Source organism: Loxodonta africana, chromosome 12 (assembly GCF_030014295.1).
Source record: "Loxodonta africana isolate mLoxAfr1 chromosome 12, mLoxAfr1.hap2, whole genome shotgun sequence".
Lineage (NCBI taxonomy): Eukaryota > Metazoa > Chordata > Mammalia > Proboscidea > Elephantidae > Loxodonta > Loxodonta africana.
Genome location: NC_087353.1, coordinates 55,072,249 through 55,084,565, shown reverse-complemented (window position 1 = coordinate 55,084,565; position 12,317 = coordinate 55,072,249). Strand labels below are relative to the sequence as shown.

At 63.2% G+C, this 12,317-nt stretch overlaps 2 protein-coding genes across 12 annotated transcripts in view; one reads left to right on the top strand and one right to left on the bottom strand.

The window, feature by feature from the left end:
• The first annotated feature begins 11 nt into the window (after nucleotides 1-11).
• Nucleotides 12-1,344, top strand: MRPS34 (mitochondrial ribosomal protein S34). The gene is made up of 3 exons (XM_003417779.4): nucleotides 12-347; nucleotides 560-602; nucleotides 686-1,344. Exons 1-3 carry the CDS (start codon nucleotides 27-29, stop codon nucleotides 976-978), a joined length of 657 nt encoding a protein of 218 aa, XP_003417827.1. The 5' UTR covers nucleotides 12-26; the 3' UTR covers nucleotides 979-1,344.
• An 879-nt stretch (nucleotides 1,345-2,223) lies between these two features.
• The window catches only part of MAPK8IP3 (mitogen-activated protein kinase 8 interacting protein 3), a 50,642-nt gene continuing 40,548 nt past the window's right edge, over nucleotides 2,224-12,317 (bottom strand). For 3 of the 11 annotated variants that reach the window (XM_023557542.2, XM_023557543.2, XM_064295342.1), the window contains 20 exons: nucleotides 11,816-11,968; nucleotides 11,116-11,197; nucleotides 10,139-10,269; nucleotides 9,879-9,935; nucleotides 9,610-9,780; nucleotides 9,020-9,146; nucleotides 8,767-8,862; nucleotides 8,363-8,521; nucleotides 7,739-7,904; nucleotides 7,158-7,340; nucleotides 6,859-7,048; nucleotides 6,534-6,653; nucleotides 6,371-6,451; nucleotides 6,215-6,282; nucleotides 5,947-6,095; nucleotides 5,478-5,649; nucleotides 5,240-5,353; nucleotides 5,038-5,076; nucleotides 4,726-4,905; nucleotides 2,226-4,627 (listed from right to left, as the gene is read on the bottom strand). In XM_023557542.2, the coding sequence (XP_023413310.1) occupies nucleotides 4,266-4,627; nucleotides 4,726-4,905; nucleotides 5,038-5,076; nucleotides 5,240-5,353; nucleotides 5,478-5,649; nucleotides 5,947-6,095; nucleotides 6,215-6,282; nucleotides 6,371-6,451; nucleotides 6,534-6,653; nucleotides 6,859-7,048; nucleotides 7,158-7,340; nucleotides 7,739-7,904; nucleotides 8,363-8,521; nucleotides 8,767-8,862; nucleotides 9,020-9,146; nucleotides 9,610-9,780; nucleotides 9,879-9,935; nucleotides 10,139-10,269; nucleotides 11,116-11,197; nucleotides 11,816-11,968 (2,800 nt within the window). In that variant the 3' untranslated portion in view covers nucleotides 2,226-4,265. Of the gene's footprint in view, nucleotides 4,628-4,725; nucleotides 4,906-5,037; nucleotides 5,077-5,239; nucleotides 5,354-5,477; nucleotides 5,704-5,946; nucleotides 6,096-6,214; nucleotides 6,283-6,370; nucleotides 6,452-6,533; nucleotides 6,654-6,858; nucleotides 7,049-7,157; nucleotides 7,341-7,738; nucleotides 7,905-8,362; nucleotides 8,522-8,766; nucleotides 8,863-9,019; nucleotides 9,147-9,609; nucleotides 9,781-9,878; nucleotides 9,936-10,138; nucleotides 10,270-11,115; nucleotides 11,198-11,815; nucleotides 11,969-12,317 lie in introns of those variants that run through there. The other 8 variants (XM_064295345.1, XM_010597426.3, XM_064295346.1 and 5 more) reach the window with 7 other exon arrangements.

Below are 12,317 nucleotides of genomic sequence, written 5' to 3'. Positions count from 1 at the left end.
ACGCGGACTGTCAGTGCGGGCGGACAATGGCGCGGAAGAAAGTTCGGCCGCGGCTGATCGCCGAGCTGGCCGGGCGTGTGCGGGCCCTGCGCGAGCTGCGGGAGCGGCCGCGCGACTCGCAGCGCTATGCCCTGGACTACGAGACGCTGTCACGGCCTCTCTCGGGCCGCCGGCTGCCCCCGCGGGCCTGGGCTGACGTGCGCCGCGAGAGCCGCCTCCTGCAGCTCCTCGGCCGCCTGCCGCTTTTCGGCCTCGGCCGCCTCGTCACGCGCAAGTCCTGGCTGTGGCAGCATGACGAGCCGTGCTACTGGCGCCTCACGCGGGTGCGGCCCGACTACACCGCGCAGGTGCGTGTGCGCCCTCCTTCCCAGCCCCCCACTCGTGCACCGCATCCGCGCTTCACGCCTGGACCAGGCCGGCCCGTTCTGAGCTCGGAGCTCCGTGGGGCAACACTGCCCTCTCTCCTCCACCCGACTCCGGGACAGGCGCCCCACTGAACCTTTGAGGAGGAGGTAGGTGCTGAGCTTGTCGAGCTGACCTGCTTTTACCTGCTTTGCAGAGCTTGGACCACGGAAAAGCCTGGGGCGTTCTGACCTTCAGAGGTAAGGCTTGGGGGGACTGCACAGTGGGCACAGGCGCAGATGGTTAAGAAAGGGTGCTTTGAACCTTGTCTCTCTTTCCCCAGGCCAGACGGAAAGTGAGACCCGGGAGATCGAGCAGGTCATGTACCACGACTGGCGGCTGGTGCCCAAGCACGAAGAGGCGGCCTTCACCACTTTCACACCAGCCAGCGAGGACCTCCGGCGCTCCGTGCCCTACCCACCCCTCCTCAGGGCCATGATATTGGCCGATCGGCAGAAGAGCAGGGACCAGAGCATAGAGGAGCCCATGCTGAATCTGGAGAGGGTACACATCAGCCCCTGGGACTACCCGGCAAAACAGGAGGTGAAGGGCAAGGCCAAGGGCACCCCAGTCTAAAGTGCCAGAATCGGAAGGCAGCTCCAGTGCAGCAAGGCCCCGGTGAGGAAGGAAAAGGCCTCTGGGTTCACCTGTCAGCTCCTAGAACTTGAATAGACCTTCTGGCCATACCTGACTTTCGGAGGGTGTGCTTTTCTGGCTGGGTGGTGGGGTGGGCATGATCCTGCATCTCCCATCTCCTGGACACTTAGGTCTGAGACCAAGAGAGGGCTGCTAGGGCAAACTGGAAGCATGGGGGCTAGCGGGCCTAGGGGCCCGTGGTGGACGCGGCGCAGAGCGCACTCTACTTCTTCCTGGGCTTCCTTCCGTTGCATGTTGTTTGTGCCTAGACCCGGGCTCTGGACGTGAATAAAGGCCACCGAAGTAGCCTGCGTTGTGGTTTCTCTGAGTTTGGGGTTTGAGGGCTAGAAGCGTGTTGTCTGACGGATTGCGCGGGGCGGGGGGTGGGGGGGGGAAAGGCCCACAATGCAGTGGGACAGCCACTCTGGGTGATGGGGGGCCAGGACTGAAAGCTGTGCGGAGGGATGGTTGGGGAGACCTGAACTGTTGGGGAAGGCAATGCGCACTGCAGGCTCGAGCTGTATGGCAGCGCCCTTCTGCCGCCCATGCCCTGGGTTCCGGGAAGGAGGTGACAGCTGCAGAGTCCGGAGCTCCACAGGCCACCTCACTTTAGTGTCCTGCATCTCCACTGGCACCCGCAGAGGGAGAAGCATCAGACGGGGCAGCAGCGGCCTCTTTAAGCCCAGGCCCCGCTTCGCCCAGGCACCCCCCACTGCACTGAGTCAGCACTCGGTCCTCTCGGCCACCATCGCTGTTATGATCTGCCTGGTGCTGACCATCCTCGCCAACCTCTTCCCGGGGAGTGAGCGGCGCAGGCCCAGGACACCTGGGGGCTGGGTGAAGGGTACCAGGCTCTGGGCGGGGTGTACGAGGTACAGGGTGAGGGTACCGGGCCCAGGCCAGAAGCTATTGGGTCAGGTGGGGGGACGCTTCAAGCTGGTGGCGCTGAAGTTGATGCAGGTGAGGGCTGGCCCGGGGCTTCGGCAGGTCCCCAGTGGGGCAGTGGCAGGTCACCGGTGGGGCTAGTGGCTGACCTGTCGTTTTCCGTAGGCTTCAGAGGAGCTGCGTGCGCGGCCCTTCTCCGGGCCGCCTGGTGCGCCACATGCGGGGGTGCGGGGCCTCCTGGGCCGAACCCGCGCTGACTGCCGCCCCCTCCGCTGTAGGTGTGGCAGGGGCTGCATGTGGTGCACACTTTGCGGGGGTTTATCGGGGCCACAGACCCGGCCAATGCCGCGCCGGGCACCGTTCGAGGGGATTTCTGTGTCGAGATTGTTCAAGCCCGCGCGAAGCAGCCTGAGCCCCTTTCCGACCCCCACCTCAGCCTGGTCGAGGCTCTGCCGGTGGCCAACCCCACAGGACCCACGCTCTTCCCCACAGGAACATGATTCACAGCAGCGACTCGGTGGAGAGTGCGGGCTGCGAGATTGCCCTGTGGTTCCGCGGCCAGGAGCTCCTGTGCTGGGAGGATAGCGCCGCACACTGGCTGTATGAGTAGCCCACTGAGGGCGGCCCAGCCCTGCCGATGCTAGTACTCTAGGGCCTGTGCACAGCTGGGTGGACATGGCAACATGGCGCAGACAGCTGGGCCCCAACCCGTCTCTGCTGGTGCATTAACTCCCATCTTTGACAGAGGCCATGTACACTCATGGCCTTCCCCCGGGGCAAGACCCGCCAAGCCCTTACCCAAGCCCCATCTGAGATAAGGCATCCTTGCTCCATGAGCTGCTCAGAAGGGTCAGACCCTCCCCCTGTCCCCAGTGCTTACAGCACACTTGGAAATACAGCCCAGGCTTCTGGGCCCCAGGTGTGGTCCAGCCATTTCATCTTTCACAATAAAGTGAAGATAGCACCATGCTGGCTTGGTGCAGCAACAGAAAGACAGTGTAGAGACATTTATTACATATAGAACAGGTATATGGGTCACTTGCAGGGCCAAAACTTAGAGAGAATCATTCCATGGCCCTTCTCCAGGTGCCCACCCACTCACCCCATCACTTCATGATCCTTTGGGGACAGACAAGGGACTTTACATATGTCACAGTGGAAAGAGGGCAGGCGGTAGGAGAAGTCTGCAATGCCCCTTGGGTGCCACAGCAGCCAACTGGGCAGGGAGGGGGGCTACCAAGGTCTGTGCTTCTCGGTTGGAGGGAGGGCAGTGGAGCAGGCTGCCCTGATTCAGTGCCTTGTACACGGGGCAAGAGTAAGGCCTGGGCCTGGGGGGGTGGGGGAGGCAAGCAAGGCCTGTCCACTGGGGAGGTGGTCTGGGGAGGCACCCCTTGGAGCTGAGCCCACCCCCACCCCCCACACACCTAGAGCCCTCAGACTCTGCTCCACAGCCTCTGCCAGCTGCCCTCAGGAAGACTGGGCCACATGGCAGCCCCAGGCACTTAATCACAAGTTGAGCTGGGCCCTCGCCTGGGCTCCACAAGGCAGACCTGGGAGCACACCATCGTCCTCATCAACCTGAGGCTGGCCTTAGTCCTGCACTGACCCCAGAGTGGGGGCTGCTGGTCCCCCCTTATTCCTGAAGCTGGGTGGCCCTGGTGGCCTGGGAAATCCCATACTGGGGGCTTGGGGAAGGGCAGGCCCAGTACCTACAAGGGGGTGCACTCTGGCGTGGGAGAACCTGGGGGGCAGGGGAGGGGTGCTATGTCCCTTCCAGCCACTGTCCTTGGGCAACAGGAAGTGGAAGGTGAGGGCCGAGGGGTTAGGGAAGACCCAGGGAAGGCTAGCTGGGGGTCCAGGCACCAGGTGGCCTGAGCCCTGCCTCTCCGGGCAATGGTCAGGGCCCAGCTTCCTTAAGCAGTGCCAGCGTCTGGGTCACAGTCGGTATTCCACCCCGGCGGCAGGAGACAGATTCAGACCCCCTATGCCTGGGGGTCCAAAGGCCAAGTGAGCTGCCAGCCCTGGGAAATACCTGGGATGAGTGGAGTGGGGCCCAGGAGCAGAGCTGGAGTCACCTGAAGGGACTCCCCACAGCCAGGCCCACCCTGGAACCCCAGCCCTGTGGTACCCTGGGGCTTGAGGACTGCGGGCTGGTGTTGGCCAGGAGCTGCTGGGAAAGAGGGTCCCTCCTGGATGCCACCTGCGGCCACTCCTTCCTGGCCTAACCTGTGCCACCACACTGCCTGCCGAGGGGCCCAGACCTAAGGCGAAAGCTGCAGTTGAGAGGTTGGGGGGGTGGCCGCAGCAGGCAGACGCTCTATGTACATGGCAGCTGTGGCAGCTCACTCGGTGGTGTAGGAGACCTGCCACACGATGATGTGGCTTCGCTCCGCCTTGGACAGCATGGGCTTCACCTGGCTCACATCTCCCCCGCCCTCCTCGGTCTCGTCATCCTCACCATCACCTGCAAGAAGACATATGAGGGGTGGCCCCTGCCTGCAGCCTTCCAGCTCTGTCCGGCTCTGCCTGGCCGACTCACCGATGCGGAAGTCAATGTAGCCTTCCCCTCCACTCAGCACCAGCACGTTCTTCAGCTTCTGGCCCTCAGCAGTATCTAAAGCCGTGTCCAAGGTCGTGGCCGGGACCCCAGGGCTCTCGGATGGGCTGTCGAGCACGCTGCCGTTGAGAGTGGCCAACACATTCCCTGTCGTGGGGCAAAGGGGCCTCAGAGCACAGCCGGGCCACCCCACACCACTATAGGGCCACTGCACCCTGTGGGTGGGGGCCAGGTAGCCGCCTCACCTGGCACGGACACGAAGAACTTGACAGCATCACGGTGCCCGTGAAAGCAGAGCTGGGCCTGGGCCATGGAGCAATAGGGGATGAAGCTGCTGGCTGACTTGTCACTGCTGTCATCGCCGTACACGTGGATGACGCCCCCCGAACGGGCACCCTCCCCAGACGTGGGGGACATCTTGTTGGCTGCAGATGTGGACCCATGAGGGCTGACCACCAGCTGGGAGGACCAGGATTGGGAGAGCCCCACGGTGGCCTGCCCCCTCCCACAGCCATTTGGGCGGCCTCCTTCCAGCACACGGCAGCATCTGGACTTACCTCGGAGCCCCAGGAGCTGACCTCGGTGTAGGACCACAGCTGGGAGGGAGGGAGGAAGGGGTTGTCACCAGAGGGTAGGGGGCCAAGCGTGATGTCCCCTTTGCATCCCCTGCAGAGCCCATCCAACCCTGGCTCAAAGAGAAGTGAACCGTGCCTCAACCTGCAGCCCGCCCTAGATGGCGGGTGGGTGGGGTGCACTCACTCTCAGTCAGCGGGATGGAGATGACCACGCCATTGCCAGTGCCCACCCAGAGGCGGTTGCCGGCAATGAGCAGGGCGGTGATGCGCACGAAGGAGAAGCCCAGCTTGCCTGTGCCTGGAGAGGAGGGGGTGGTCAGTGAGAGGGGTCAGCAAGTGGGTCCACCCTACACTCCCTCACCCTGGGGGTCAGTGGGTGGGTCTGCCATGTACACCCCCCCACCCCACCCGGTGCCCCTTACCCAGCATCTTGCTGACATAGGGCTCGATGTCCACGTCCTGCAGGTGCTGGTGGGTGTGGGCGTGGTACAGCCGCAGGGTAGAGTCCAGGCGGATGGACACCCACACGCCATCACCGATCCACGCCAGCTGCCGCACCTGGCTCTCCCTCCGTGGATGGGCGTCAAACGACTTCTGTGGGGCATCACAGCCATCAGTGGGTGTCCGCAAGGCTCACTCAGCCCTGGGCTTAAGGGGGACAGAAGGGGCACTGGCTCTCGAGGCCCAGCTGGTGTCAGATGCAGCTGGCACACACTTCACTGACCTAAACTACTGCCTCTGAGCCCAGGTCCTCACTACCCAGAAAACTCCCAAGTCTACAGGAAGGTGAGTCACCGGAGCACCCTCCCCTCTGAGCACCTTCTCCTCAGTGGCCCCACCACCCCAGCTTCACCCTCGGCCCACCCACCTGCCCCCTACCTTGCCACTCACCTCGATCTGCATAGTTTTGGGCTGGATGACATGCACCTTGTTCTTGTAGCCGCACCAGACGCGGTCATATACGACAGCCATGCAGCGGATGGAGTGGTGCGGGTGGCCAAGGTCCATCAGGTGGTAGTTGCTCAGGTCCCACTGGCCATCTGTGAGGCCCGGGACACACTGCTCAGGCCTGGCTCCCAGGGCAGGGGGCAGGGATGCTTGCTGCAGGCCTGGGGCCCAGGGAGCCCATCGATCCCTCCACCCCTTCCTCAGGCCTCACCTTCACCCCGGTGGAAGATGGCCAGAGTCCCGTCAGCCAGGGCCACCAGCACGCGGCCTTTCACATGCCTGAAACAGGAAGAGAGCCAGGCTTAGGCTCTGGGAGCAGTGTGGCTGCTGGCACTCCTCCCACCAGCCCTGCTACCCAGATATGTACACCAGGCTCAGGACGGAGTCCTTCAGCTTGATGGAGTGTAGGCACTTCTTCCAGTTGGCCACAGCTGAGTGCACGTAAAGCCTGGACGTGGAGAAGGAGGCTGGTGAGGGCTGGCCTGTGCTGCCCCCAGCCATGCCCAGCAGGCCCCACAATGTGTCCTTACCAGCCATTCTGGGCTCCCAGCCACATGGTGGGCGCTGCGCTGCTGCTGGCCCCGGTGTGGCCTGCGCTGGGCTCCGGCTCTGGCTGTGCACCGCTGGCCTCAGCCTCAAGCCCGTTCTCACTGCAAAAAGGACCTGGCTCCACGGTGGCCCAAAGGCCTGCTTCCTCATATTCCCGCCCACCAGGCAGAGCTGGCCTTGGGAGGGGTCTGCTCTATTTGAAGTCCTCAGGACCCAGCTCCATGGGGACACAGCTCTGCCCATCTCAAAGTACAGACCACCCTGGGGAGCCACGTGTCCCCTCCCTCTCCACCTCAGACAGCCCACCTGCCAGGCTGAGTACTGGGTGGCGGCATGGGGGCCGGGTCAGTGAAGACATGCTCCGTGAGGGGCCCAGGGCGCACTGCAGCTGCCTCGGGCTCACTGGGTCCGGGCTCGGGTGCCTCCATGGCTTCTGTGGCCTCTTCTGTGGACTGAGCCGGGTTGACCTGCCCATTGCTGACAGCAGCCACCTCCCCTGTGGAAGATTGACCTACTTGTTGCCGACGGCAGCCACCTCCCCTGTGGAAGGAAGGGTGGGCTTATGCCAGGCAGGGGGTGGGGTGCACTGGGGCATGGGGACTCACCCTGCCCCTTGTCCAGCACCGGGGTGTCCCCCCGGGAGGAGCAGTTGCTGCGGGGCACGTTGCAGCGGGTGGCACAACCCACCAGCGTGATGCCCGCTAGCACGCCATCAGCGCCAGGCTCCTCAGGGTTCATGTCAACATCTAGGAAGATCTCCCCCGGTGGGTAGTCGCTGTCACTGGCCGCTGGGAGGGAGAGACCACACTGTCACCTCCCACCAATGAACCATCTCTCCAGGTCTGAACCCATGGTCCCACTCAGACAGAGGATGCTTCCTGCCTGAACTGGCTGCTCCTGTGTGCCGGGGGTAGTTGGCATCCCCACTTGTGGCCCCACCAGTGACCTTATCATGGTAGAGGGTGCAAAGTGGGGGCCTTCTCCTGTCAGTAGGGCAAGGCTGCCAGAGAGCCTCTCCTGGACACGGACAGGGTCTGCTCGATGCAGGACAGCCACCTCCCCCTGCTGTCTGCTCCTGTCCATGGGGAGTCATGGTCTGGCCTCTATTCTGTGCCCTAATTGTGGCCCCTGAGCTCCTCAGACCCCAGCTTTGCCCGGCAGCCCCTGAAGCCATGGTAAGACTCACCGGGGATGCTTGAGATACACAGGACATGGGCGTTGCAGACAGTGAACTGGTCCACCACGGTGCCTGGCTGGTTGGCATCAATGATCACCACCTTGCTGGTGGTCAGCGTGCTGGTGAGGATCCAGACACGGCTGGAGGTGGCGTCCATTTCGTGTAGCTCCTTTGCCTGTGGGCACGAGGGGTGCAGTGTGGGGCCCTCGGTGTGTAGCTCTGACCACGGCCCAAGGGACACAGCTAGCCAGGACGGTGAAGACTCAGAATGCACGTCACATACAGCTCCCTCCTTGCCCTGTGTCAAGCTGGGACACTAACTGAAGCCTCTGACCCCAAGCCCCCAGAGTTCTCTGCTTACTCCTGCCCAGCCCTCCCACCCCGCTCCTCAGCTGGTGGGGAGTGCTGTATGCTGAGCTACCCTCCCTCTTCCTGGACTCCTAGCCACTGCTCCACAGGCAAGATGCACCCCACCAGACTCCCAGCAGGCAGCTCAGCCCCACCCTCCACGGCCACTGCCTGTGGCCAGCTGCTCCTGGTCTGGCCGTTCCCGGTGAGCCTGGCCTGAGCCTTGGGTGACAGCATCAAGGACTGTAGCGAAGGCAGGACCCCCAGGCCTGTGGCTACCCTGACCTTCTTCTTCTCTGGAGACGAGTGGCTGCTGGAAGCCTCCCCTTCTGCCTCCCAGTTGCAGGTCAGGGGGTCGTGGCTGGGCACTGGCTTGGTCCCGTTCCCAAGTTCCTCATCACCTGGCCTCCAGCCACTCAGGTTGACGCCTGCGGCGCACCACAGCTGCAAGGACAGGGACTTAGCTCCGGCTGGACCTGGGGTAGAGCTGGCATGAAGCACACCCCCATAGTTTGGGACACACTCTCAGCTATAGGGATTCTGGGGAGGCTGCGTGATGGTGGCCTGACCTTGCTGGATGTAATGCAAACCCACCAGGCTCCTGAGTCTGCAGTCCCCAGGATAGGGCCCATGCCCCTAAGCGGCTGTCCCCTCCCAGTGTGCCCCACCCGTGGGCCCCGTGGATTCACCTTCATGGTCGGGTCCTTCTCCACCAGGGGGCGACAGTACACGGGCACGGGCACATTCTTCATGCGTGTGTCCTCCTGGCTGCCATTGGGGCTCAGCTGCAAAGTCAAGGCAGGGCGCTGTGGGCACCAGGCTGCCAGGCTCGGGCCCAGAGGCACCCTGGGCCGAAAGAGCAGCCGAGCTGTGCTGCCCTGCTCCGGTCCTCCTCACCTGCTTGAACTGGGTGGGCAGACCCCGCCCCTGCCAGGACCTCACCTGCTTGTACTTGGCTGGCAGGCTCCAGCCGCAGGCCTGCAGCCGCCCGTCGTCGTTGCGCACGTGCTCGCGCACCTGGCGGTACTGCTCGCGCTTCTGTTCCCGCCGCGCTGACGATGTGCAGTCGCTGGGTGTGGCGGGGGGGTGACACAGGGTGGTCTCTGGCATGGTCCGGGGACGCGCTGTACCCCCGCCATGGTGTGGCCTGCCCCAGTCCTTCTTCAGACACTGAGGTCTGTACTGCTCAGCCAGGTGCCCATTTGCTGGGAGCCAGGGGTGGCTCCCCAGCACAGGGGACACTCAGGTCCATCCAGGGCTCAGCTGGCAGCACCCTCCAGTACAGTCCTAGGGCCTCTGCCCCAGGCACATGTATTCCTTGCTGCCTGGACTGCCCAGATCCCAAGGCTTGGCTTACAAAACCCAGAAAAACCCAAAATTCCACACAAATGCATTCCCTAGGAAGAAACCCAACCTGGGCGCCAGGCCCTGGGGGGCAGGGATGCACAAGGCGGGGGGTGCCCAGTCCTGTTGGGGGATGGGCAAGGCAGTGGGGCCCCTAGTTCTGGGGGCAGGGCAGATGGGGCACTCACTCCTCAGGGAAGAACTCCAGGGGACGGCTCCCAGCTGAGATCTGGCACACGGTGTGGCCGCGCCGCTGGCTGAAGCCAGTGGTGGTGGGCGACTTGTAGTGGATGTTCACTGAGGGGTAGGCACGCTTGGCTGGTGGTGGGCTGGAGGAAGAGCTGAAGAGCCTGCTGAAGCTGCCAGAGGGAGGGGTGCAAGGAGTGAGGGCCAGCTCCCAGGTGTGCAGCCCCCACCTCCCCTAGCCCACCTGGTCACCCACTGCCTCGCCACTTACAATTGCCAGATGGTGGACTTCTTCTTCTCCTGGACAGATGGGTGCTCTCGAGAAGCTCTGCAGGGAGGGGTACAGGGAGAATACTGGCTTGCCACAGACCACCCCAATGACTTCCACCCCGGCTGGTGCTCGTGCACCCAGGACCCAGGTCCCAGCTCTAGACCGGGGGTCACCAGCACTTCCCAGAGGGGCCCAGGGCAGCTGAGTGACCCGACACTTCCTTCCAGGGAAGCTCCGGCCCAGGGTGCTCCTCTTCTCACCTGATCATCTCAGTCCACCGCACGGCCTCCTGCAGCTCCATCAGCCGCTCTTTGTACTGGTTCCGCTCCATGAGCACACGAGCCATCTCCACGCGTGTGAAGCGGCGCCGCTGGGCCATGGGAATGTTGTCCTGTGTGGGGAGGAGGCAGGGCAGTGGTGAGGGGTGCCTGGGAGCCAGCTCACAGCCCACTGCCCCCGCAGGCCAGGGTGCGGGGGTTTCCTACAGGTCCCCGGACACTGCAGGGCCTCTGGTGAAGGCTGACAAGGGGGCCTGGCGCAAGGTGATGGGGAGAAGTTCTAGGGAGGGCTCAGCCTGGGTCCGCCATCAGTAAGCTCTATGCCCTGAGCCCAACAAGGGGAGGCCGAGGCCTGAATGCCAGCCCCTTGCGCTCTGCAGGTACTGGGGGCATGGGCGACCTCCCAGCCTGCTTCTTCTCCTGGATGTCTGTCTGGAGGGTCCTCTTTTTTGGGTGCCCTATTACAACGTCCGGGCAGGACAGATCCTCGCCCCAGCCAGCAAAGCCTTCGGGGGTGAGAGGCCTTAAGCTGTATCTCCCCTGCCCTGGCTCAGGGTCCGGAGGAGAGGCAGCAGGTCCTCCCATGAGGAAGACACTCAAGCTACAGACCCCAAGGGAGGGGTGGCTGCACTGCGGGCATAGGCTTTCCCCAGGACAGTCATGTTGGCACCGTTCCTGAAACCTCACTCAGCAAGGTGCAGTGTCGGGGGTGTGGGCAGATGGGGCCGGAGACACATCTGTGACCACTAGGACCTGGTGGCTGTGGGCCCAGCTTCGTCTTTGGGCAGAAACTGTGTCTGAGAACTTTCCCAAACCCAAGACTACTGGTTACCCTGCAGGTGGGAGTCCCCGAGGGTAGGGTGTGAAGAGTTTGTGGGAGGGGCACCGAGGGCCCAGAGGCGCAGGAGAACAAGGGTCCCAAGCCCCCCGCCCTCCCCCAGGGGAATGGTGGGATGTACCAGTTCTGTACAGAGACAGCTGCTTACATCCTCCACCTCCTCTCTGGGCTCACGTCGGGTAGTGATGGCCTCAGACTTCACTCTGCAGGTGAGCAGGGGCCGTGGGGGGGGGGGCGGTGAAGGCCATCCCCCCACCGCCCCCCTTGTCCCCAGAAGCCCAGGCCTGGGTCCTGTGGCTTGCACTAGGTGGTCAGATGTGGGAGGAGGCTGTCCCAGGCCTGTCTCCAGGTGGGGCTGGTTCCCACTCACATAAATGCAGGGTCTTTCCCCAGGAAGCAAGTGGGCCAGGTGGGAAGAGCAGGGCCCACAGCTGGTAGGAAACCTGGGCTGACCGGAACCTGGGAGGGAGGTGGGTGTGCAGGGGTCCTGGAGCTCCCCACCTTCCTCCCTCCCTCTGAAGGGGACTCCCCGGAGCCTGAGCACAGCCATATCCCTGCACTGGGACTCCCGAGAATCGAGGGCCCCAGTGGGAGATGTGAGGGTGGGAGTGGGAGTGGGGGTGAGGGGGTGGGTAAAGGGCTCAGAACAGCATCTGAGAGATCAGGGGGTCAACATAAGCCAGGACTGAAGCAGGGACAGGGATCATTCAGAGGCTTAGGGCTGGGGAGAATGGGGTGGAGGGGTCCTGCTGGGGGAGGCCCACCTCCCCTGGCAAGCTCTGGAGGGCATTCCCTTCTGCCAGACAGCACCCCACCCTGACCTCCGCAGCTCCTCCTCCAGCTCCTTGATCCGGATCTCCAGTTTGGTCTTGGCCTGCTTGGCAGCCTCCAGCTCCCCCTTCAGCACCTCCTGCTCCCCTGACAGCTGGTCAACCTTGGCAATCAGATCGTTCTTCACCACATTCAGAGCATTCCTTTGAAAAGCAAAAGGACACGTTAAGCGAGGGGGCCTTCAGAAGGGCTATCTCCACTGTGTATCTGTGAAGCCATGGCCTGGATGTAGGCAGGAACCCTGCACCCCGGGGGAAATGTGAAGACCCCATCCCGGGGAAAAGCAGGGGAACCCGCATCATGGGTAAGGCAGGGACACCATGTCCTGATCTACCCAGGATTGTCCTGGCTTACGCCCGTGCCCAATGCCACAGTGATAAGAAATCCTTTCTTACAAGCATCCCCTCGGGATACTAAGCTCTATGGCCAACCCAGTTGAAGGATCCTGAAAATAATCTTCCAAAGGAAATCCCTCAAGAAACCTGCTCCCAA